At 43.1% G+C, this 26,953-nt stretch overlaps 1 protein-coding gene across 1 annotated transcript in view; it reads left to right on the top strand.

Moving 5' to 3' along the window:
- The window catches only part of LOC144936044 (complement factor B-like), a 75,663-nt gene that overhangs the window by 2,124 nt on the left and 46,586 nt on the right, over positions 1–26,953 (top strand). Inside the window, exons 2-8 of the mRNA XM_078862854.1 lie at positions 30–233; positions 7,628–7,813; positions 10,842–11,015; positions 13,894–13,971; positions 14,571–14,680; positions 18,376–18,514; positions 20,834–20,974. Of these exons, the coding sequence (XP_078718980.1) occupies positions 30–233; positions 7,628–7,813; positions 10,842–11,015; positions 13,894–13,971; positions 14,571–14,680; positions 18,376–18,514; positions 20,834–20,974 (1,032 nt within the window). The remainder of the gene's footprint in view (positions 1–29; positions 234–7,627; positions 7,814–10,841; positions 11,016–13,893; positions 13,972–14,570; positions 14,681–18,375; positions 18,515–20,833; positions 20,975–26,953) is intronic.

The following is a 26,953-nucleotide window of genomic DNA, read 5'->3' as shown; positions in this document are numbered from 1 at the left end:
TAAGCAGTTATTAATGTGTTGTGTTTCAGCACAGTTATGCAACTTGGATGTAAAAATCAAAGGGGGAGATGTCATTCTTCCGGGTAACCCGATTCCAGGAAGCATACTGCATTATGTCTGCCCTGATGGGGCATATCCGTATCCTGTCGCATGGAGAGTGTGTCAGAGGGATGGCAGCTGGACACCACTACTCAGTGACTCTCGAGAACATTCAAGATTAGCTAGTTGTAACCGTAAGTATTGACTCACACAGGATATAGTGAAAATAGCATGTCGCCAACAAACATATAGGCCACAAATAATTCATGCGAGCCATGTTCACACCTGAATGGCCATATCATGTTTGTGAGAGTCAATCATGATGCGCCGTGTGGTCATTTCACCTGCATTGTGAATAGCCACTGAGCTACAGCCCTGTGGTCATACCGAAATTGTCTTTCTGCTTCTTCCCTCATACTGTGTTCCACCATGAAATTACCTCCCTTTGTTAATTTTCTCGCAGCTCTCATAAACGTTCTAAATTAAAGAATGTACGTATGTTGAACTTCTTTCGCATCGTACATAGTCAACCGTGCTAATCGGAGGTGCGAAGCGTTTTAAGTCATATCTGTTCCAACACTGACAGTGATGTTTGTGTCAATGCATTTTCCATTGTAAACGATTACCGGTTTCTGACTTTCGGAATTGTTGATCGATTCTGAAATGGGTTACTGGTTTGCGGTTACATAATCATTCCTCTACAAGCTGAATTATAACATACGTGTTTTATTGCAACGCAGCAAGAATATACAATTGAATAAAAAATGTATTACGTTTATTTCTTAGTAAATTTTCACAATTTTAGGAGACATAGCCACTTTGTAAACTACTTATCTGCATAGCCTCCTCTCAACTAACAGCTCCATCCTTGGTCATCAATGCATGATGACCATGCACTTTAACCTTCAACAATGCGATTCAACCACGACGATGCTTGTAGAGCTGAAGGGAGTTTACAATAAATCACAAACACCTTGTGAAAGACTCAACGCACAAGATCCCTGGGTTTGATCGTCCACGAAGCTCATTGTCCACCCTACATCGCATCAACACAAACCATGGCAGATGTAGAAACCTAAATCACAAATGGAAAATTAAAACTCTGCAGTGTGTGACTGTGGTCGTCCAGAACAGATCATACAACATACAATGACACAATGTCAAATCCACAAATACGATGGAGACATCACAGCGATACACTCTGCTGCTCCTGACACGGTTATCTGGCTTGACCACCTGCATGTGAAGTTGTAGTTGTTTCTCTGCATCTACATCAGCCATACAACCCGGTTGGCGGCATGAACCTCGTGGCAATCCATTATTGAGGAAATGGGGTGAGCTAGCTTTGTCGCTCATATGGACACACATTCGCCTATTGCTTAGCATCATCAATATCAGGCGTATTGCTTCGAGGCAAAGAATCGTTCTTGCAAGCTTCAACGTCAATCTCTTAATCCAGACTATGTTGTAGGCTGATGACAATTCTATTAATGGCCTAAATGTGCATCGCAAGGATCAAAACTTTGTCACAGCACCTGCATCCAGGCCAGACTCGCGTTTGTTCTTCAGGGATCACTGACTCGACAAGAGGCTGATTCTTCGGAGGATGATGCATTCCAGACATTTATAGGTCATGCACATGAGTGATATTAGCCTATAGCTTCCTGGATAATTGATTGGCTTGCGTGGTTTTGGAATTGCAAAGGCCATCGCCTCCCACCATGCTTTTTGGATGCATCCGGTTTTCATTGTTTTCGTCTACTACATGTTTGTCAGCCATTGGAACCCCCCAGGGCCTAATTGATGGAGGAATTTTAGGGGGATACCATCTCTGCCAGCAGCCTTGCCTTTCTTCATTTCAGCCAGACCCTTCCTCACTTTATGTACTGATGAAACAGGTGAAGCTCATCCTATAGAAGAGTTGAGGACAAACGAATCACAAAGTATATTATGCTAGTTATATTTCTATTGAAATGAGATTAACCCATAAATTAACCCAGGAATGCATCACTGTTAATCAGGATATATTCAAAAGAGCACATTTATTGGTATATGTATTTATGTATTCATTTTTTATTAGCTCCAATTGTATATCAAGTGCTGTCGCCAACTTTTATCCACTTTACCTTTCAATGGGCTATGAGGAAGGGCCATTGCAGGAAACCTCACCTATTATTTACTTTTTTTGTTAAATCATTGAGTTTGTATTTTATCTACATGTAGTCTGCCAAGTACATTTTTAAAACAATATGACTCAACCACACAAATCAATACCATACAGCACGAGTGGCATCCATTTCAGTGAAGTCCTTTAAAAAGTTTATTTCCTTGAATTTTAAAACAATTAACAAATTACAAAGTAATTGTAATGAATTTCGATTTAAAGCTTTCGTGACTGCAGGGATTCATCTTCTTGGTTCTTTCGGTAAAGTCACGTAGAAGGGAAGTAATAAAATAATAAAAATAAAACATACTAAAATAAAATAATTCTGCCATGGCTGAGGTGTTTGTCCTACCGTGTTTCAGGTCTGCTTTATGTTCACGGATGCGGTCCGAGACATGTCGTTTGGTTTCCCCAATGTAACTGCTACCACAGAGGCAACTTAGTTTGTAGACGCCAGGGTACTGTATGTCTGGAACCACATCTTTTACAGACGGGACCAGATCACGGATTTTATGTACTGTGTTGAATCGGACCTGGATCTTGTGTTTAATCAGGATTTTGGAGATCTTTTTTGTGACCCCAGCAATGTAGGGTAAGGTGATGGTCTTGAAAGGCTCCTCAACAGGATCCTTCTTGATGGTTGGAGTGATGGCTTTGCGGATTGTGTAGTCGGAGTAACCATTAGCCTTAAGAGCTTGGCGTACGTGTTTGAGTTCACTGGCAATGTGTTCCTGGTCGGAGATGCATTGGGCTCTATGGTATAGAGTCTTGATGAGGGAATTCTTCTGGGATGGATGGTGGTGGGAATCCGGTTTTAGGTAAGCATCCGTATGGGTGGCTTTCCTGTAGACAGAGTGGCTCATTGAACCATCAGGTCTCCTTTTAATTAGGACATCCAAAAAGGGTAGCTTGCCATCTTTTTCGACTTCCATGGTGAATCTGATGGCTGGGTGTGGCTAATTGAACCATCAGGTCTCCTTTTAATTAGGACATCTTCAGGCTCAGCTAATCGAGTCTCTCACCTTTCTGAAGAGATGCCGCGACTCTAAGGTAATACCAAACGCATTTACACTAACATCTGCTGCATCTTAGCGTTTTTGAGGGTTGCAGAGATTTCAGATCTTGCTACGTCTGCAGCGATGTGACTCAGGCCCTTGAGAGCTACATCTACTCGACCAATTATATCATTAACTGGTATGTGTCTAGGTGTGACTGCAAAGTTTAGTCCTTTAGCTAAAACGGATTTCAGACCTTCAGAAATAGAACTGTTACTGCTATTAATTACGACTTTGTTAACATCTAGCTTTTCAATGTGTGGGTCCGGTCTCTTGTTTGAGAGGCGGTTGAATTTGGAAATCAAGTTGTCCTTACATTTAGTCGACATAGCGGCAGCTGAAGAGGCAGTCATTTTATCTACATGTTCCCAATCCGATGTGGACATTGTTGCACTCAAAGATAAGTGTGATTTGTAGAGTGTCTTGTCTAACTGATCTAGTTCGGTGCGCGTAAGTCTGATTTTCTCTGAGATAAGAGCTAAGCTAGTTCTAGACAGAATTCGTTTCGCATTAGAAGAAGTTACAGCAGCAGATGTTAGTGTAAATGCGTTTGGTATTACCTTAGAGTCGCGGCATCTCTTCAGAAAGGTGAGAGACTCGATTAGCTGAGCCTGAAGATGTCCTAATTAAAAGGAGACCTGATGGTTCAATTAGCCACACCCAGCCATCAGATTCACCATGGAAGTCGAAAAAGATGGCAAGCTACCCTTTTTGGATGTCCTAATTAAAAGGAGACCTGATGGTTCAATGAGCCACTCTGTCTACAGGAAAGCCACCCATACGGATGCTTACCTAAAACCGGATTCCCACCACCATCCATCCTAGAAGAATTCCCTCCTCAAGACTCTATACCATAGAGCCCAATGCATCTCCGACCAGGAACACATTGCCAGTGAACTCAAACACGTACGCCAAGCTCTTAAGGCTAATGGTTACTCCGACTACACAATCCGCAAAGCCATCACTCCAACCATCAAGAAGGATCCTGTTGAGGAGCCTTTCAAGACCATCACCTTACCCTACATTGCTGGGGTCACAAAAAAGATCTCCAAAATCTTGATTAAACACAAGATCCAGGTCCGATTCAACACAGTACATAAAATCCGTGATCTGGTCCCGTCTGTAAAAGATGTGGTTCCAGACATACAGTACCCTGGCGTCTACAAACTAAGTTGCCTCTGTGGTAGCAGTTACATTGGGGAAACCAAACGACATGTCTCGGACCGCATCCGTGAACATAAAGCAGACCTGAAACACGGTAGGACAAACACCTCAGCCGTGGCAGATCACTGTTACAACTCAGTGGGCTCACATGACATTAACTTCTCCAAGACAGAGGTTCTCTGCAAGCCATCTGGCTATCATGAGAGATTCGTTCATGAGGCGATCCACATATACAAACACAGAGACAATTTCAACCGAGAAGATGGATTCTGGCTTAGCAATCATTGGAAGGACGTAATAAACCATTTCGGATCTTAACTGATTGTGTTCACGTTTACGGTGACTTTCAGACCGCGTTCCACTCATTGGCATTGTATTCTCTGCAGGGAATGGATTCTTTGCTCCGCTGCAAGTTTTCCCCCCACGACTCACCCATTGACACGACGGTCAATGATACAGTGTATAATAACAAATAGTATAACATTTATATGCTTAATACAATGTACAAAGTAATATATAGTATCGTAATTGTATAGTAAACATATAGCAGTGTGATACACATTAAGGTGGGTAGAATAATACATAGTGTTATATTAAAATGTATATAGCAATACAGTATATAATTTAATGTTGGGTTTGTCTATGGCAGTATATAGTACGGTGTATGCTCGTGTGATGTAAGAGAATAAAGTTTAGATGGAAGCATATTATATAATTTTTACGACGTAGAATTGGAATGTATTACTTGCTGTTAGTAACTCAGCTTATTGTAGAGTATAGTAAGTATACTGATGATGCTATGCAGTTTATACTTTAGTTTTTAATGTAGTTTATACTTTAGTTTTCTACGTGGTTGCTTAGTAACTGCAGCTACATACTATTAACATTCCTTTCCTTTGTTAATGCTACTCCCTGCACCCCCCCTTGGTGCTGCTGATCCTGCATAATGTATGGGCATAATATGACTTTGAAACCCCCCCACCCACCTCCTACGCATTTACCATGAATATGCTAAATTCCTTTTGATATGCACATTCTTTTGTTAAGGCGCTCTTCTTTCACCTCCAACCCAGCTCATATATAAGCTCCTAGCTTGGCAGTGTCTCATTCTTCACCTGAAGACGGCTGCTTGCGTTGTAGCCGAAACGTCGTGAGAATTATTTTATTTTATTATGTTTTATTTTTATTATTTTATTACTTCCCTTCTACGTGACTTTACCGAAAGAACCAAGAAGATAATTGTAATGACTCATGCTGCAGCAGTTTGGTGATGTCATGGTGGATACTCACGCGCAAAGTCCGCTCAACCAGTCCCCTCAACCAGTCCACTCCATTTTCAAGTTCACCACCTGATGAAGCTCACAGCAGTTTGAGCGAAATGTTGTTTGTTTATGTTAAATTTAGTGATGAAAAGTCTGAAGTCACCGTTGAGCTGTATTTGTCAGAATTACTTTGCACTGCTATGTATTAATTTACGTTGAACTTCTTTCGCATTGTACGTAGCCAACCATGCTAATCGGCGGTGTATTTGTAACTCTGACAATCTTGTCAGGTGGTGCAGGGTTTGTTATACAAATGTTGGCATAAAACTGCAACCCAAAAAACAAATATTAATCAAGTTTAGTCTATTTGTTTAGCCAGGCGATAACTCAAGAGGCAAGGGGAGTCTCACTGGCAAAAATGATCTGGACACTTAGGCAGATACTTGAACACTTTACACTTTCACATAAAGACTTCTCGAAGTAAAACTTCTAATACTATCACCACTAACGCTTGGGAATATATTAGAGAAAAAACTCAACACCTTCATCAATAACACTGTGGCCTCAAAAATAACAATATTTAATAGGCAATTTTCCATATAATGGCCCTTCATATCATATAAAAGCAATGTGATGTCAATATGGGCCATTGCCCAAAAGGTCACATAATTGTTTCCTTACTGCCAACGCAGTATCTCCAAATAATTGTAATTTTAATGAGACATAATGATATTTCGATTTAAAGCTTTCGTGACTGCAGGGATTCATCTTCTTGGTTCTTTCGGTAAAGTCACGTAGAATGAAAATAATAAAATAATAAAAATAAAACATAATAAAATAATTCTCATGACGTTTCGGCCACAACGGAAGCAGCCGTCTTCAGGTGGAGAACAGGTCTGTCAAGTAGACAAAGTCTGAATGGCACGCCCTAGGCTTGGAGCGACTATTTATGCTGGGATGGAGGGGCGAAGAGCGTCTTGACAAAATAATTTGCATATAAAGAGGAATTTAGCATATTTATGGGAAATGCAGATATGCGATTAATACTACTTGTGAAATGCGTAGGAGGTTTGGCGAGGGGTTTAAAGTCAATATGCCCATGCATTATGTAGGATTAGCAGTATCAAAGGGAGGGAGTAAGGTTAGAATTAATAAAGGGAAGGAATGTTAATAATATGGCGCCGCAGCAACTAATATGCTTATAGACTATACATTGTAATATTACACTATGTTTTATTCTACCCACCCAACTGTATACCACACTGCTATATATTCACTATAAAATTACGATACTATATATTACCTCATACATTGTATTAAACATTACACTTTAATACTATTTATTATTATACAATATGCTATACACTATAACATTAACCGTCGCGTGAAAGGTACTAAGAGGAAGCAATGGACCTGGTTTTCACCTGAAGACGGCTGCTTGCGTTGTGGCCGAAACGTCATGAGAATTATTTTATTATGTTTTATTTTTATTATTTTATTATTTTCCTTCTACGTGACTTTACCGAAAGAACCAAGAAGAAGACATAGTGATAGTTTGGCTTCAAGAGTCCTTGAACTCTGTTGACTAGTTTTCTCACTTCTTGAGCAAAACTTTTTTTGTACCATACGTAGCCAACCTGTGCTAATGTGAGGTGCGGAAACTGAGATGAAGATAGTGCCTCATACAATATCCTGACAAGCCAAGTCGTAACGAGCTAGGGAAACTCAAGACCATATACAGGATCTCCATACCATGTTGAGATACACACCACACCACACCGATGACAAATGACACTTGTAAATTATATTTCTACATATAGACGTGGATTAACTTTTAAAAATGTCAAATGGATACAAGACAGCATGCATTTTCTGAATTTGTCTTTAAAAAACTAAGAATTTCGTTTGTAATTTACTATGAAACGATCTCTTATCTCACACAGCTATGACGTGTGTGCAACCTCTGGAGTTTGAAAACGGTGAATTCTACCCCAGAAAGTCAGTCTACAAGGTTGGAGATAAAATACAGTTCTCCTGCTACAGCGGGTTCAGAGTGTATGGCTCCTCGTTTTTATCCTGCCAGCCGAACGGGAAATGGAATGGTTCACTGCCAATATGTGACGATGATGGTACGTACACTAGCACAATAATCATGTGGCTGCAAAGTCAAAAGGTACATTGCAAGTTATGGTAAATAATTTCAGTTTGAATTACAAAACGTTACATTATGTATTGAAAGTCTTTCACATGATGTTTGGAATTCGTGGTATTGGATGTATTTATCTTATCCAAGACATTGTAAATATATTCACCTGTGTTGGAAAAAATGGTGTGCCATGTAAATGGCGTGCATATAATACTAACGGTCACCATTAAGTAGACTGAAACTGTTGATTTATGTTATTTTATGCTTTGTATGTTTGAGCCAATTTTAGAGAAAAAATTTGATTTCTAGATCATTATTTCAAACGTTTTAATAAATAATTTTGTATAAATAATGTCAAAAATGTGTTGGCTTTTAAAAAATGTAATTGGGATGAATCACTCCACTCCTGATGTAGTTCTTAACATGTGAGACAGTGTGTGACAGTGGCGAATAGGAAATTGAGGTTGTACTAGCGTGAGATGCCAGCTGTTGGGGAGGGGTCACTTCAGTGCCACGGACTCGGTACGTGTGTTGGCAGTGCTGGTGTAATGTTCTTGAAGGGAGACGGAGTCTTCGTAGAGGCAACACGTTTTATTATACCAAACAGTTTACACTTAAACCCTAACACAAAGGGGTAACGGCCCCTTTCACCCACAACCTGGGGAGGTACAGCCTCCGGGCTATCGTACCTACAACTCTGTCTACTCTAGCCCTCCGGCTAGCTAGACCTAGGGAAGGCTGACCCACCGCTGGCCCGGTGGGTCCTTGACCACTGGCCCGTCCGGACCTGGCCCTTAGAAGGACATCAGGCTGAGGGAACCTCAGGGTCCTAGCCTCTCGACCACTGGCACCGCACTGAGCCCCGGCCCTTAGAAGGACGTCGGCGGCTTGGGGTCCAGGGTCTTCTTCTCCAGGCGGCTTCTGGCTTCGGCTTGAGACGGAATGCCTCGCGCTCTCAGGGACCTGCCTTATATAAACTTTCTCCCTGAGGGGCAGGGTTCTGGGGGATCGTAACTTCTGCCAGCCCCCTCCCCTCAGAGGGGTTCCAACCGCCGTTGGCCCGACCGGTCCGGACCGGTTTCTACCCCTCCCGCTGGCAGTGGCGCGTGTGTGTTAATCATGACCACCACACTGGTATGGGGTTACTGGTGTGGAGGCCGACGCCCGCTTCCCGGCTCCTTGTGAGCGGGCGGGGCACGCCGTCCACCCCCTCCACTCCCCCCTCCTCTTCGTCGGCCGCCTTTCGCCGGGCCCCCGCCAATCGGGTGATTGCCCCCCCCCCCCGCGCCAGCGCCCTCTCCGAGGGACATAGCTAATTAGCTGGCTCACCACCGCCGGGGGTTATCTTGCACACGCCCACGTACACCACCACAAAAGCGAACGTGGTGGCGTGCATACGCGCACCCCTGCACGCGCATATTTCCCACACACGCGCGCGTAAACACGCACGAGCATTGCTGAGCGGGTTTAAGTCTACCTAAGTCTACCCCTCCTCCGCGTGCACGTGCGCGCCCCTGCAGGTGCTTGTTTTACACAAAGGCTAGCACTAAAGAAAACGGCGGTATTAATATGCGTGCACACCTCTGGGTGGCTAAGCCCTAATCTGCTGCACACCAAGGCTAGCGCTAAAGGGCTGCGCATAATTTGCATGCACACCACGCCGTTAATGCTATTTTTGCTGCGTAACACGTGCGAGCGTCGGCGAGCGGGTTTAACGCACCCCGCTCCCACGCTAATACTCACGCGGCACGACTGCTCGGATGCGGGCATGTCGGTGCGTGCCTCGCACACACGCTCAAATTACTGACACCACGCCGAGGTTCTACCCACACACACAGAAATCACACTGCACCGATACTCTGAACTAAAGTTTATTAGCGGAGGGGGAATATTTTGCAAGAAGGGCTTAGACTCACTGCCTACGAACCCAGTCACTTAGGCGTCCTTCCACGTACCTCGAAGCTGGACTCACAGCGTCGCATGGACATTGTGAGAGTCAGAGGACAGGTGAAAACTTTACCTCTCAATGCCTCGTGGCAGCACTCACTGGCATCACACGGAGGCTGCGAGTGGCTCGAGAAGGCAGGATGGCAGGGAGTGGGTCTTGACGGCCTCGAGGTTGTAGACAACTGACTGAAATCGTCCTGGGCCGGTCTTTTTATTCTCTTAACTTCAAAGGCCCAGGGTCCCATTGTACGACGCGGCCAATCGTGCGCTTACCTGCGGTTACCGCCTCCCCCCGCCCCCCATATGCCGCCCTCCGTCCCTCCCCGAGTACTGCACGTTGGCTGCTGTAGCACGGCGGGCGGCGGCGACCCCTCGTTGCCCCTTTGTCTGGAAGGGCTCCCGCGCTTTTGCCTACTTAATATGCCATCCTCGGTCCCATTTCGAGTGCTGCGCTGCGGCGGCTGTGGCCGGCAGGTGGCGGCGACCACCCATTGGCCCTTTGTCTCTTGTGTCTTCTTGCTAAAAGTTCCATCCTCCTTTCTCCCCTCCGAGTTGTACCTCATTGCAGTTGGCCCAGGGAACCTTCGCTTTCGGCGCCCATACTATTTTAAGCCAATTTAGGGGCACCGCAATGTAACCTGTTCTGTGAGGGTCGGCCAATCTCCTGGCATCGGGAAACCGTGGGACTTTCCCTCTAGGGGTCCTTCGTATTAAAACCCGATGTGCCAGGCAATCCCCTGCCAGGACATTACATGGGTGCGCTGCGTGCGGGTGTGTGATTAGTGCGGGGGCAAGGAGGGAATCGCGGAACTTGCAGAGTTGCTCCACGGTCGTGGCACCACACTGGCATAGCACTGAAAACATGCGGAATTTGAATATTTTGAAGGTACTTTCAAGCAATGTTATAATCCTGTAAATGTGTGACATTAATCTGCTTCAGCATAAGGCTTTGAGAAATTTTCCAAATGTGTGAGTCTCGTTCCAATTTGTGACAATGTATAGCTCTGATGTAATGGAACATAAATTTACGATGACAGTGTATTTTTTTTATTCATATTTTTCAGCGGCATTTTGTCATAACCCAGGTATTCCTTTTGGATCACGCAAGTCTGGTAAAGATTACAACTTAGAGGGTGTGGTGACCTACACATGTCCGGCAAATCTCATTCCTTCAGGAACTTTTAAAAGGGTATGTCTGTCAAACCACCAGTGGTCTGGGAAAGAACCGTCATGTGAAAGTAAGTGCACAGAACTATACAATCCTGCGTATCATTGATAAGCATTTGATCTTTTGGAAGTACTCGAATATTTTGGGTCTCACAGGCCCTCCTGGGCTTGGGGGCCTTCGGGCTTAAATTGCAATGTATGAAGGCTAAGCAATAATATCATTGGCTCCTGCAGCATTCACAATAGCTTGAGCTCTCTGGGTTTTTTATGTTTGTGCCCATTTGTCATTGCTTGTCGATGTCTTTAAACTCGACTTGATGCTGCTCTTCTGCTGTATTTCTTCATCGTTCCATGGATTGTCGCACTTCCTCCAACTGACCATGACTCTGCTCTTCCGTTTCATTACAATGTTGACTCTTTGTGGCTTGACTCTGCAGTTCTGTTTCATTCCTTGGAAAGTGTTGCATGTGTAGTGACTCAGATCGGAGGCAGTAATAACTGGAGGCACTTTTTTTTTTATTAAACAAGCACCATCGGGATAATACACACCCTTTGTGGATGCACACTATTATTATTTAGTCAGTCTATTGTCGGCGGCACTACTTAGTTAGAACAGGTAGTAGGCTTCTTCTTCTTGGTTTTTTCGGTAAAGTCACGTAGAAGGGAAGTAATAAAATAATAAAAATAAAACATAATAAAATTATTCTCACGACGTTTCGGCCACAACGCAAGCAGCCGTCCACAGGTGAAAACCAGGTCCGTCGAGTCACCTGAGGACGGCTGCTTGCGTTGTGGCCGAAACGTCGTGAGAATAATTTTATTATGTTTTGTTTTTATTATTTTATTACTTCCCTTCTACGTGACTTTACCGAAAGAACCAAGAAGATGAATCCCTGCAGTCACGAAAGCTTTAAATCAAAATTTAGTTAGTAGGCTGTCTGACTAACAGCGCCCTGGGATGGTGAAGATGGAGACGACGACGAGAAGATGGTGACGACGAGGAGATGGTGATGACAATGATCTTGAACAGCACGATGGGGATCCCACTTCCAGCAACAGCCCCGAGGTCCCGCTCAGGGCCCCCTCTTATACTCCTAGCGTGGCCTTGCTCCGCCCCGGCCACGCCCCCTTTCTAGAATCTACTAGTGGGTTCCCGTGGTTTCCCGATGGACCCCTTCTGTGACCTTTCCCCTAGATGTCCCCCTCTCGTATATATTGTGGCCTGCTGACGTGAGTACTGCCATACCCCGCAGTTCCCCTTTTCCGCCAGGAAACCAGCGCTATGCCACTACACATGGAACAACGCATTTGTTGCAATCAGATTGATCGACGTTCAGCAGATTAATTGCTCACATGATCTGCTTTTGTCTGCCCATCTTTTTTCCATTGACGTATTTGTTCCAACCAGATTTGACGTTTAGATTGGCTCTCATTACTTATCTGTTACCACATTGCCAAGCTATATGCAGCCTTGCTTCATGTTCTCCTTCAGGTTCATTCGCCCGTGCCAAGGCTTTTGTTTGTTCTTCTGAGCTTTTATTCTTGTGTTTGGGCATTTGAAGGAGTGGCTAAGAGTATCTGTAAATGACAACCACCGATTCGATGTAACTGATTACAATTGTATCCAATACAGTTTCGAGTATAAAACTGAACTGAATATTGAAATTGTTAAGCTGAAATTTTCATTTGAAATCACAACCACTGTAAATGCCACTGGTTTGAAGTGTAGAAGCTGCCTGTTTTTATTTGTCCAAGCACGTAAAGTTTGAAGATCACCGTAAAACTCTAAAATATCCGTAAAATGCCAAGATTGCTGGAAAATACCTAAATTGCTGGAATTGTATGTTAATTAAACTGAAAGAGTACTACAGGCAGTCTCCGCGTTTACGACACAAAAACGTTCATGAAGACGGGATAGACACCCAATTTTACATCAAAAAGGCAAATTTATTTATTTATTATTAACTATCCTTAATGCTATATGTTATAAAACTGTTTCATAGTGCTATAAATGGATAGGCCAAAAGTGCTGTGTTACAGTGCAGTACTGTACATTAATTGTTTACTGAAATTTACACAAATCAATTTTATAAATGTGTAGTGTCAGCGGAGTGGGAGACAAGGTTTTCAGGAGTACCTTCTTTAAAAACACCTTCACAGGTTTACAGGTTAGCCCTCACTCTCTAGTCGTCTTGCCTAGCCTTAACACAACCCTGACCGTGTAACATCGATGGTGCCAGCCGAGACAGCCAACAACTATCCGGCCGTGCAATATCACGTTCCCAATCTTACTCCTTAGAACAAGTTTAATTAAACATTTGGCTAGCTATTAGTCTCCCTGAAAATGTTCCACACAATACAGAAGCTCAACACTTCAGTGAGACACTATAAGTATGAACACCTAGTATACAACAAAATATCTTAAATAATCAATGACTTATTGCACCTCACGGAGCCCTTAATTCGACATCCCCACCACCCAAACACACCTGCTCCCTCCACAAGAGTTAAGACTATTTAAGACTTCCTGTAAACCTCAACGTTTCCAGAAGGCCAAGTTCCAGAGAATATTATCTCACTGCTTTCTTCTCAAGATGACAGGGCGAGAATGGGCATCTTTTGCCAGCACACCCTTATCTCCACTTTTCTGCCTGAACGACCCTGGCTTTGTCCCCTTGGCTAGCGATAGTAGGATAGGCAAATCTTGGGCAACTTTCTCCAATGTGTCAATTGTCTGGCAAGGTTGGGCCATGTGTCTGCAAAGAAAATCAGAAAAGGCAACTGCTAGGAGAATATTTTGGAAAAAATTCAGATAAATATGAGATGTGAATTATGTCCTTACGATTTACAGAACATAGCCCTTGTAGCCATTGCTATCTAATTACTCTCATGGTGGTCTTGTCCATCTTTAGTGAGGGTGAAGTGGGATTAATTTACGTCTGTTTGTAGGCAGATACAGCTTTGATACTGCAGAGGATATTGAGGAAGCTCTGAACAATACCATGCTTTCACTACTTCATCGCCAAGGTACTGTTCCTGAGTATAAACATGTATAGAGTTTTGTGAATCCACTGGTGAATGAGGACCTCTCTAAATTATGGTGGACATGGAGGTTGTGTAATGTATGCTGGTCTGGATGAACACTAGTCAAAGTTGAATAGAGATTTATTCGCATTTATCACATGCCTCCTCACCTTCTGAATTAAAAGATTTTGAGAGCTGCTTTCAGAATCGAGTTACGTAATACACAGATGCCAATATCTCGGGAAATGAGATTATATATTTCATCCAAATAGTTGTTTTTTATGTAGGAAATCGTAATATCAGTCGGTACTGTAGATCAGTACTCTACAGTTAAGGCTCATGATTACGATATTGAAGAGGGGTTGTGATTACGTTTTATAACCAGGGAGTTGAATTTAACAAAAACTAGAACCATAAAATGGAATTAACCCAAGATTTAGCAAACCATAACTGAAAACTGAACCGATATAAATAATATATTTATCTTTTCAATCTAAAGTTTATAAAACATTATGTTACTGTGAATAGCTCCTGGTACTTATCTTGTTATACTCTTCATGCCATCTCAGAGCTTCATGTGCAAATTATTGATTATTTTTCAGGTAACACTGAAGAAAAACTCAATGTTTATCTCCTGATTGATGCATCTCAAAGTGTGGGAAAAGACAATTTTCAACTTGGCGTGGGTTTCCTGATGAATCTAATTCTAAAGGTATCGAACTTTGTTTTTACCTAAAATTTTCGTGACTGCAGGAATTCATATTTTTGGTTCTTTCGGTAAAGTCACTCACTCTGGAGTCCTTATAAGCAGCTGCATTTGGAAGCTTGCCCCCTCTTTTCTCTCCCCATGAAGAAGACCGCTTGTTTTGAGGTCGAAACGTCGTGGGTTTTTTGCTTTTAATTTAGATTTTTGTTTTCTATCTACGTGACTTTACCGAAAGAACCAAGAATCTATTTTCGTTTACTTTCAGAACTGGCGTGATTATTGTGGGGGATCTGTAATTTGTCTGATTTTGTATGCACGTGTTTGTGACGGCTGTCATTCATGTTCATGTGGTGTATGCTCATGACCTGAGTTCATGCTGATGCTCATTTTGAGGACAGAAGAGAGCATGCTGCTGAACTTGGAGCTTCGTAATGAAGACATGGGGCCCAACTATCAGCCACACTAAAACAAAATAAATGCCTGAGCACTTTTCCTCATTAAACACTCCCCTCGGCTCTCCCTGAATTTCGGGGTGGTTGTCGACAGAGTGCAGGAGTTTCTATACAGAGTTTAACGTGTGGTTGGACAGTTGGCGTCCACATATATTCTCACACTTTGGATATTGGGTCGAAAAATATATAATGTTCACAAGCACTGCATCTACACCGACTTCACTTAGTCCTCCTCACCATTCTCTTTATTGTCTTTGTAATGAGTGGTCTCCGACACGGTAAGTAACTTCGGTTGTTTATTCAATCAAATCTCGGTACAGCCACGTGTCTCCGTCTCTTCCTTTTTGCGAACATCCACTCTTCGTGTGGTTACGCTGCCCCGCGCCACGTGGCGCTCACCCGCTTTCCAACGCACCGCTAGCTGACGGTGCGCTAAGGAGCGGCTGGGCGGCTGGAGTACGAGCCGCCATGTGGTTGATGGAGATGGCGGGGCAGCAGCGGCGGGCTCCTCTTCAGTCTTCAGCACCGACCTCTTGCGTTGCTCTGTGTCCTGCTTTTATCCCCCTACCCCGGGACTAAGCCCCGCCTCTGGCCACACCCCTCCTGGAACCTTCCAGAGGCTTCCCTGGTGGAACCCCACTATGGATAAGCATGGACTGTATAATTAATATGTATATGCCCCCCTGATAATCCAGGCGATGGTGCTCTCATTACATCTTGATACAGTCTGTCTCTGGATTAACTTGAACTCTATTCAGGGCTTATCCTCGACCTGGAACTTTCGTTATCTCCCATCATTTGAGAACTCTTCAGGACCTCTTTCCTATCTTCAGTGCAACATTTTTCTAATCTACAACATCAACTTAAATCATATTTCCCATCAAATGAAAACTCTATACTCTCTAATCAATGGAATGTGGTTCCGAATGCTGCAGCAATATTCCTGAGCAACCGACGAAATTCACTTTTATTAAAACGTTGATATTAATTTGAACCACTATATGGCAGTCTAGCACAAGGCAAGTTTAACTTAAAACATAGGTTCACATAGTCAACACAATGAGATTCCTATTTGTGTTTGGGTTCGGCCACATGGTGGTATTTGCATGCCAGAATTCTTGTCGTCAACCCTCCACCACCCAATGAGATCGTCGCGCTGACACAAATATATTGTCCACACGTTGCCAACGCGTTGATCACATTCTGATCGACAAAGCTGCTCCTCACCGGTGGCTTGAGACGTTCCATGACTGAATTCAACATTGACACACGGCGACCTTTCACTTCAAGCGCTCTGAGCTTAACGTCTGCTTTGATCAAACGTCAGATGTTTATGAATTATTCAATGAGACATTCAAGCATTCATCACGTTGAACACTAATGACTGCAACTCTTCTCTAAATCTTATTCTCATATGAACGTTCAAAAATGGTGCTGGCTAACCCCTCAACCAGGACCGAAAATGAGATCATATCACCTCGATTCTCAGATTCCTCCAAGGCAGGCATGTCCAAAGTCCGGCCCGCCGGCCAATCACGGCCCGCGGGCAGATTTCATACGGCCTGCAGCTTCGGTCTTATAATGTGTTATTTATGGCTCGCCAGCTCTGTCAGAATAAATACATCATAAAACTCATGGAAATTTAAGGTATTCTATACAGTTTGTTTAATGTTATCTGACTGAATGAAAGGCAGAATTGTGTTTTTAGAGTTGTTCCCGTCTGCCTGAGTGGCTTATATTTGGTTACATTGTCATTTGAAAAATAAAGGTTATTGTGACAATGAAAATTGTTTTATAACAGTGTGTATTTCCACGTAACTTTTGTGGTTAAAACAATGTCAAAAGGAACTATTGGCCCCCTTGCATCTTCACTTTATCAAATGTGGCCCTCTTTGCAAAAAGGTTGGACACCCCTGCTCCAAGGGCTCTTAATCCAGCCCCAGATAAACTGCAGTGTTACTGCCCTCACATTTTCCAGATTCTCCATGGATTCAATCCTAACTACCTCACTCATCTTATTTACTTTACTCTTGTTTATGTGCTCTCAGCAACCTTGGCCTTCTGTAAAATCTCTCCAAAAACTGGCACTTCCTGGGAGATTACTCCTCCTCCGTAGCTGTCCCCGAGTCTTGAACTTATTTTCTCTGGCCGTCTATACAGTTCATTGTAGCCACATACTACTTTCTATTTCCTTTATATTATTAACCATTCCATCTTTACAAATTAGAATTTCATATATGTGAAGTGATGCACTCAAGAGACACTAGGAGTAGGAGGCACTCTATTTATTATAGCCTTTACAGGGTACAAAGGGTAATTACACTTTCAGTCAGGACAGCTAACAGACTGCCTGACTGACAACGCCGAGAAGATGAAGACGGTGACGAAGACTCCAGCAGCACAATGGGATTCCACTACTAGCCACAGCCCCGAGCCTTCGCTCGGGGTCCCCTTTTATCCTCCTAGCGTGGCCTCGCTCCGCCCCGGCCATGCCCTCCTTCTAGAACCTACTCGTGGGTTCCCGGGCTTACCTCACGTGCCCCCTCTATCACCTTTCCCCTGCATCCCTCTTTCTGGCTTATCACGTGACCTGCTGACAGACAGGGCTGCTGTAACTGCAGACCCCCTTCTCTGCCAGCAACCCGTGCTATGCTACGTAGTGACCCTTTCCATGTCACTACATATGTAACCACTCTACCTCCACACACTCCTCAGTTGTGAAGTTAATGCGTTTTTATGTTACGTTTTTGACATACAGTTGAAGGGAGAGTATTTATGAATTGGAATTAAGTTTCGTTTGGTTTTTGTAAATTTCTGGGCACCTTAATGGGACATATGATGACCGCATACAGCAGTGCAGCAAGTGGGTTGTTGACTTGTCTGTGTTAGAATATTCGTGCTATCCCCTTGCAGTGGTAAGTTTTCTTGAGGTGTTCTGGTTTCCTCTCAATCACTTAACAAGTAATCAGCCAACTCAGTGTGCACAGACTGCTATGAAAAAAATATTGCTGATACTTCTCTGATAATCATGTTATATTTACAGATGTATTTTGAGCATTTATTGGCATTTTACTTGACACATTTCCCATACTAACTGATTTTTGGGTAAACAGTGTATTATTCAGCATTAGGGCCCAAAATCTAAAAGCAGCAATAATATACCTCTAAATGAAAGTTAAATACACTGATATTTAAAATTGCTAAATATTGTTTTTCATTGTGACTTAAAGGCACGTGTTTGTGTTATAGATGTCAAATTATGCGATACAAGCAAAATATGCCATTGTGGTATTTGCGTCTCAAGCAAAGACAAAACTTGCATTGACTGAAAAAACAAATCAAGATCCAAAGGCTGTCATTAACATTCTGAAAGAGCTGAGCTACAGTGGTGAGTATCCATGCCCATGTAGGGGTGTCAGGGGAAGGATTCCCACCAATAGGGGGGTTAGTGGGAGGGGTGATCGAGGAGATATAAGGAGAGAACGGGCGGGAAGAGGGGGCCTTTGGCGGGAACGATATTGGGACGGCTGGGGACAGGTGTGGATGAAAGAAAAGGATTAAAGGACGAGACCCCTGCAATCTTGTGTCGGCTCTCCTTTACACCCATATTGAAACATGTTGTGCAAGCCTTTATTAATTCAGCCAGCCAGAGTTTTGGCCAGTGCTTTACTCACAGTCAGAAGATCGCAAGTTGAAATCCAGTTCGAGTTGAAGGTAGACACTCGGAGTTATCCGAGTGGTTCCCTTCAACTCGAACTGAATTTCAATTGAAAATTAGCACCATTCTGTGGCCCAGTCAATGTGACTATGCAATTATACATGTTGAGGGATTCCAATTTGCATTAGCATGACAACACTTGGAGCAATTCATGTTGCAGCAAAATAGAAGCTGAGCTTGTGAGAAATAGTTGCAGAAACACAATTATCTGACATTCCTGCATTATTCTCACCAATATTATTTAGCTCCCGATGTCCCTCTAGTGCTGGTGTTTACACACTTAACAAAGGTACTAATTTAAGGCTGAGTTAACCTAGGGAAGGCCCGGGACCAGTTCAGATGCTCGCCACTGATGTTAGCCATGAACAGGATTCGAACTTGGTTACTCGGATCGCTGGGTTTGTAGGGAAATGCGCTTACCACGACACCACCTCTCCCCACACAAAGACCCCCGTGTAGCCTGAACAGACCGTTGGGGCAAGTGCTGTTAGCGAGCACCTGTGAAGGCTGGCACGGCACACGAGGGGGTGCGTGGCCAGCACCATGCCCGGCCGCTTTTGTCTCCCGAGCGGTGATGTTTACATTGTACTAGGTATTTATTTGAGGCTGAGTCGACCTAAGGGAGGCCCAGGACCGGTTCAGATCATCGTTACTCGTGTTGGCTTTAAGCGGGAATTGAACCCGGGTCGCCAGATGCGTAGCGCAGCTTGCTAACCGCTACACACACACATCAAGTAATTCCTTGTTTAATGCAGTAGATGGGTTTCTTAAAAGTGCCGCGTTAAGCAAGGAATTACTGTTACTAAATTATATTTGCACAAAAAAACCCATCGTATACCAGGACAAAGAAGTGAGATGAGGGTACGCTGCCACATACTGTATCACTCCACGTAATGCACCAATTGCTCAGCTGCGCTGTAATACGATAAAAGCTGACTGAAATAAAAATAGGCATTGATTTCATGTTATTGATTCTGTTCAATGTTTATTGGACTGTACAGATAAAGTGCTAGAAGCCATGCGTTGAGATAATTGTAAACATGTGGCCGGAAGGCACAGTAATCATTATTCAATAAAAGACACGTGTTATCGTAAAGTGGGAGGAGGACTGTCCGATAGGGGCGGGGCCGAGCGAGCATATAAGGGGGAGCAAGGCCCGCGGTCGGCGCACTTGCTCGGGGACTAATCGATGGCCAGAGGTGGACGACATCGGAGCTGTCTGTTCAAGAAACAACTTGGTGGAAACTATCGGGGCTGAAGATAGTAATCACGAGTGTGGCGGTTGTTACACTCGGAACTGTAAATAAATTCAGTTAGAAATACATCTCTACTTCTACAAAAATGGATGCATCCATGCCTCCAAGGATCTTCTTGACAAATTGACATGTGTCCGAATTGACGGGGCAGAATCGATGTTATGGATCATAATTCGCGATCCATAACATGCCCACTTTTACTTCATGTCAGCTTTTATCATATTACAGCGCAGCTCAAAATATTTCGCTATCGACCACTCAGAAACCGCATTAGAATGATCATGTTCTGCATTGTAACATGCGTGTTCTGCGTTGTACAAACAGCGTTCTCGAATGGAAGAATTGCAAGGACTTACTGTACACACATACACCACGTAATACAAAACCAATAACCGCCGTTTGCCAATTAAATGGCAGCGTGTGTATGTGTTAACAGTCCACGATGACATTTCGCATAAAAAGTTGATACAAATGCATGTTTTATTCAGCAATACATCAGCAGCATAGCTCATGCCTTGGTAAGTGTTATTCTGCTTTAGAATATAATCAGGTTACAGAATTAATTTATGTTGTGAAAAAATGTTTTTTTACGTCTTTGAAAACTTATAAAAGTCAGTATAATAACGAATAAAGTAGATTTACACAAAATATACAAATCAAAACAGTTCAAAGAGATAATGAAGTGGTATTTAGTAAATTTGATAGAGTAAACGTATATTTCTATATTCTTCAGAATTTGAAGAAAGCCCTGGTACCAATACTGGAGAAGCACTTCTGCAAGTGGTGGCATTAATCAATTCATACAAACAACAACAACAACGCCTTCCAATACCGTGGAATCAAAATAAACATATCTCATTTATTGTCACAGACGGTATGTTAAACATGCGATGGTGAGTTACATGATGAATCATTCCCATTTCCTGAATGTTTCTACTTTTATCATTTACATGTTTTGGTTGAAAATTCATCCTTGATACAATATACATTTCTCCACGATGGATTATTAAATAATTGTTCTTGCATTTTCCCGATATACAGGCAGTCCTCGACTTACCAACACCCGCACTTGCGAACCAGCTTCCATGAAATACTTTTTTTATTTAACGTCGAATTAAAACGTTAACTCGTGTTTGCATACTGAACCGCGGAACTATTTGTTCAGCGGAGCGATCCACTGTGAAATGTTAGGGGCCGTCCATAAATGACATCACGCACCTGGGGGGGGGGGGGTTAGACATTTGTGACGATGTGTGACGGGGGGGGGAGAAATGTGACGTCACATCAAAATGGGCAACTTTAAATAAATATAGACAACACGTTCTACTTAAATTTCGATTTAAAGCTTTCGTGACTGCAGGGATTCATCTTCTTGGTTCTTTCGGTAAAGTCACGTAGAAGGGAAGTAATAAAATAATAATTATGTTTTATTTTTATTATTTTATTACTTCCCTTCTACGTGACTTTACCGAAAGAACCAAGAAGACGTTCTACTTAATTAAATAGACTTTTTAATAAATGTTTTTCCTACAACATCAGAGTGCAGCGCCACATTAAATATGCACTACAATGACAATAGTTTAAAGCGATTTGAAGCATGTTTTCTTTTTTGGGGGGGGGAGGCAAAGCTTTGTGACGTCATATTTGAGGGGGGGTCTGACTTTTTGTGACGCCGTGTGACGAGGGGGGGGGTTAAAAATCGTCCAAAATCGCGTGACGCCATTTATGGACGGACCCTTATGAGTTAGTCTTTCGCTGGGAGTGAGAGTGTATGTGTCTGCGCACGCGCACGTGTGTGTGAAAGTGAGTGGGTGAAAGGGAGTGTGCGTACGTGTGCGTATGTGCCTCCGTGTATGTTTGTGAGGAGCGGTAGTGAAATGATGGCGCCCTATCAACCCGGTGACCCGAGTTCGATTCCCGCTCATTACTGACACCAGTAACTATTATCTAAATTGGTCCTGGGCCTCCCCGAGGTCGACTTAGCTCAAATGAGTACCTGGTGCGGTGAGTAAACATCGCTACTGGGGAGTCAAAGATGGCCCGGTGTGGTCCGAGCCACCCACCCCCTCGTGTGCCGGCTTTTATAGGCGCTGCTTGCTAACACTACTTGCCCCAACAGTCTGTTAAGGGTACACGGGGGATCGTCGGTGTGTGCGTCTTTGTCTTTGTGTGCGTCTTTGTCTTTGTGTGCTTGCGCACGCGTGTCGTCGTGGGTGTGTGCACAATTGTGGGGACTCATTACACCCCTTCCAACAAGCAATCCAGCATCGGACGTAAAGGTAAGTAAAACTTATACAGGTTTTTATTTCTATTTATGTCACTTTATTTTACTATAATATATATTACACTATTAAATGCACATTTTCAATATCTATTATTTATGAGTTTAACAATGTTTCCCTTTGTTGAACTGTAACACATACCGCATTTAAATACAGTACATTATTGTATACCGACTTACGAACCATTCGGCTTATGAATGGGTCTCAGGAACTGAACTCGTTCGTAAGTTGAGGACTGCCCGTATTCCACCTTGTTAGGTTTGGACATTTTATCAAACCTTAATACATGCTCTTTGTTTTTTTCGGTAAAATCACGTAGGTAAAAAATAAAATAAATTAAACTAGATTAAATCATGACGTTTCGGGCGCAACACAAACGTCCTTCTTCAGGTGGGGACAACGTAGAGAAAGCACAACCGCATGCCCCAACATGGAGGCATAAGCTGCCACCATAGCGACATGCGACTTTTTGCTGCACATATTGTGGCCATGCTGTGTCCCTGCTTTTTTCACTCCAACACTCACACATTTCCACACATTGTTTCCACTTCTCTCTCTTTAACACATACGCTTTTGCGACCAATATCATCCATAATATAGATTTTTTTGGGTTAGATCGCGTAAATATAAATGTGTCGTTAAACCCGCCACCACCCGACACAGTCAATTAATAAGGTTTGTCACATGAACAGAACATGCCAATTCACTACTAGTATAGCATACTGGTGTGTTGGAGAGCAAATTCACAACATTTACAATCTAGGTACGATGTTTCGCCAGTAATTACAACTAGCTTCATCAGGCGATAGCCAGATTTGTGGAGAAATCCTGTTTCGTTCCTTAAATAGAGGGATAGATGTGATTACGTCACTTGTGAGCCCTTCACGTGCGAAGGGGGGGGGGGTTAATGATTGCATATAAATTACAATGGATAACCATTGCCAGTTGGGTTATTCATATGGTAAGGTAGATTATGCCTGCAAATTATGCATACCTATTCTTGTACCTCATGTCGTTTGTGTGCAATAAAATAGTACATGTTATTGTCTGAGTACAGGTATAGTGATATTAAATGGATCACTACGGCGTGTAGCGCCAAGTGGCGTGAAACAGGTGCAGAAGCTAACACACCATGCAGTACCATGCAGTGGGTCACTAGGGGCATGGTATTGGGTGCTAGCAGGAGTAGGGGATTGCAGCCTCCACCAGCGCCGCAGGGAATCATCACAGAGTACGCCACTGTAAGAGTGTGGTGGGGGGCGGTTGACTGGTAGGGGTTATCTGTGGACAAGTAATATGGGCCAAAGGTGAATGAGGTTTGCACGGGGGGGGGGGGAGTAGCTGAGCACGTCTGGAGAGTTCTCGATAGAGGTGTGGTTGAAGGTGGAGCCAGAGAGGGAACAGGTGCGGTATAGCCTGGAACCGTTGGGAAGTTTCTATACGTAGGGCGTGGCCGAGGGTGGAGCCAGGCCACGCCGAGAGGGATAAAAGAGACACCCTGATCACATATCTGGGATGTTTAGTGTTAAGAGTAACCCAAGAGCTACGTCTACATCTTCGTCCCCGTCTTCGACATCGTGGGCAGGCAGCACGTGGCTGCGCTGTCCCTATTATAGATTGTCCCGTAACAAGAGTGAGAAAAGGTGTGTTGTAGTCCTATGCATAACAAGAGTGAGAATATGTGTATTTAGACCCGTGTGTAATGGTATTGCCTCCTAAATAGTGTCTCAGAATGACTCACTAAATAAGTAATTGCTATTTATGCATAGTGACCTGTATAGGCATACATTTAAACAATGTACTATTTGATAATTGTTTTTTTACCCTTTTATCTGGCAACAAAACTGACACCTTTTTTTACAAGGAGTCATGGTTGCATAGACCGCAATACCTGCAGTAGGAATGCAAACCAAAAACATAACTCTGATATTGTTCGATTTAAAGCTTTCGTGACTGCAGGGATTTATCTTCTTGCTTCTTTCGGTAAAGTCACGTAGAAGGGAAATAATAAAATAATAAAAATAAAACATAATAAAATAATTCTCACACATAGTAAAAAAAGGTGTCAGTTTTGTTGCCAGATAAAAGGGTAAAATCCAATTATCAAATAATACGTTGTTTAAATGTATGCCTATACAGGTCACTATAATAAAAATAAAACATAATAAAATAATTCTCACAGATAGTGAGAATTATTGTATTTATTTTTATTATTTTATTATTTCCCTTCTACATGACTTTACCGAAAGAACCAAGAAGATAACTCTGATAATGTATGCACTGTCCTTGAAATTGATTGGTCCACACCCGAGACAGCTTTCTTTAGAGCTTAGTCTCACATGGTGTTGGACCAGTCTATGCAAACATGACTCCTTGTAAAAAAAAGGTGTCAGTTTTGTTGGCAGATAAAAGGGTAAAAAAACAATTATCATATTGCTACTGGCAAATGAGGTTCCAATGGTGAATGTATTATTTGATTAGAAGCTTTCGTGAATGCAGGAATTACTCTTTGGTTCTTTCGGTAAAGTCACGTAGAAAGAAAATAAATTAAATATTAGAATACGATGTTTCGATTTTAACACAAGCAGTCATCAGGTAGAACTCAATTTGAGAGAGAGACAAAACACAGACACGGAGACACGCAGAGACCCAATGACTCTGTATCGTGGCCTTAAATAGAGAGAGTGGGGTGGGGGGCAGGGAGAGAGATGGGTCTGCTGGAGCAGAGAAATTAGCATGCCAATGAGAGAGCTGTGTGGAACTCCACCCTGTGGCGGCCGGGGGAGAGAAAGAGCGAATGGACCTATGAGAGCCTGGTCATTTTTTAGAGAGAGAAATAGGCAGTTTGAGAAAACAAACTTAACATACAGTTAATGCATAGCCTGGTTGATTACATTCTCCAAAGATTTCTAAATTAGAGCTGTGTGGAAAACCACTCTGAAGCGGTCGGGGGAGAGAAATTAGCATGTCAATGAGAGAGCTGTGTGGACATCCACCCCGCGGCGGCAGGGGGAGAGAAAGATCCAGCAAAACTGGTAAATTTTTAGAGAGAGTTGTGTGGAAATCCACCCTGAAGCGGCCGGGGGAGAGAAAGAGCGAATGGACCTATGAGAGCCTGGTATTTTTTTAGAGAGAGAAATAGGCAGGTTGAGAAAACAAACTAAGAAAATTTGGGAAATGTAATGCAATGCAACGTAATCAACAAGGCTATGCGTTAACTGTGTTAGCCAACTCTGCGTTGCATTGCATTCCATATGCATTACATATTTCTCACTCCCTACATCTCCAGACCTCTCCACATGATGATGCGCTCATTATACATTATACAGTTTTGCTGATCTGTGCCTAACACCTGACACTCTGTACGCTGTGTGTAGCGTTGGGTAGGCTTACGTGGATTTTCATGCAATTTATTTAAAAAAAAATTAGTTTTCATGAAAGGCTTATTAAAATTGTCACTAATTATTTGTTTGTCACAAGAAAAATAATTTTCTCCAAAATTATACCAGCGCCAAGTGTGCCCCTGTTTTTGGATTGTATCTTTTCGTCTTACACATCGTTACAGACCCACTGAAGGATTGTAACCTTATCATGTTGGTGGGTTTTTGTGTTCAAAGCTATGTCGCCTGCAGTCTTGTACTCCTGGTAAGGTCTCCCTTGGCGAACAAGTCTGGGAGGAGGTTCCATACAAATAACGGTCCAAGAAAAGCCCCTCGTGAATGGTTAAATGCAAAAATCAAAGAACATTGTCCAAACCAGGCCTGGGGGTAATGTTCTTTGGCAAGTGACCCACGTAACCCGGTTGGGCCCAGCCCGAAATGGATACGTGGTGCCGTGCTGTGGGCCCACCATCTGTAAGATGAAGGGTGAGGGGTGGGTGTGATGCCAGTATGGCAGGGAGAGGGATGGTCTCAGACAAACTGGACCTTGGTGATGAACACTAGCTATTGGGACGTGGAATTTCATGTCACTGGCAGGGGGGGGACCCAGAGCTGGTGGAGGAGGTGGAAAGGTACCGATTATATATCGTCAGTCTCACCTCCACACACAGCATTGGCACTGGAATGAAACTTCTCGATCGGGGGTGGTCTCCTATTCCCCAGTAAACCCTGGTGAGAGGCCCGGGCGGTTGTGGGGATACTCACAAGCCCCCGGCTGAGTGCTGTTCAGTTGGAGTTTGTCCCAGTGGATGAGAGGGTCACCTCAATGAGACTTCGGGTCTCAGAAAGGAAAACTCTGACTATTGTCTGTACTGCAGGGATTCATCTTCTTGCTTCTTTCGGTAAAGTCACGTAGAAGGGAAATAATAAAATAATAAAAATAAAACATAATAAAATAATTCTCACAGATAGTAAAAAAAGGTGTCAGTTTTGTTGCCAGATAAAAGGGTAAAATCCAATTATCAAATAATACGTTGTTTAAATGTATGCACAAAACAGCAGTTCAGTATTCAGCCTTCTTGTTGACGGTGGGTGCAGGACTCGAAAGAGTGCCGCCTACCGACTCCATAGTCTTACTCGTTCACGTGGGGAATTATGGAGATACCTGGAGAGGTGTGATGGGGAGGAATG

The sequence above is a fragment of the Lampetra fluviatilis genome, chromosome 15 (assembly GCF_964198595.1).
Source record: "Lampetra fluviatilis chromosome 15, kcLamFluv1.1, whole genome shotgun sequence".
Taxonomy (NCBI): Eukaryota; Metazoa; Chordata; class Hyperoartia; order Petromyzontiformes; family Petromyzontidae; genus Lampetra; species Lampetra fluviatilis.
This window is presented reverse-complemented; position numbering and strand designations above follow the sequence as displayed.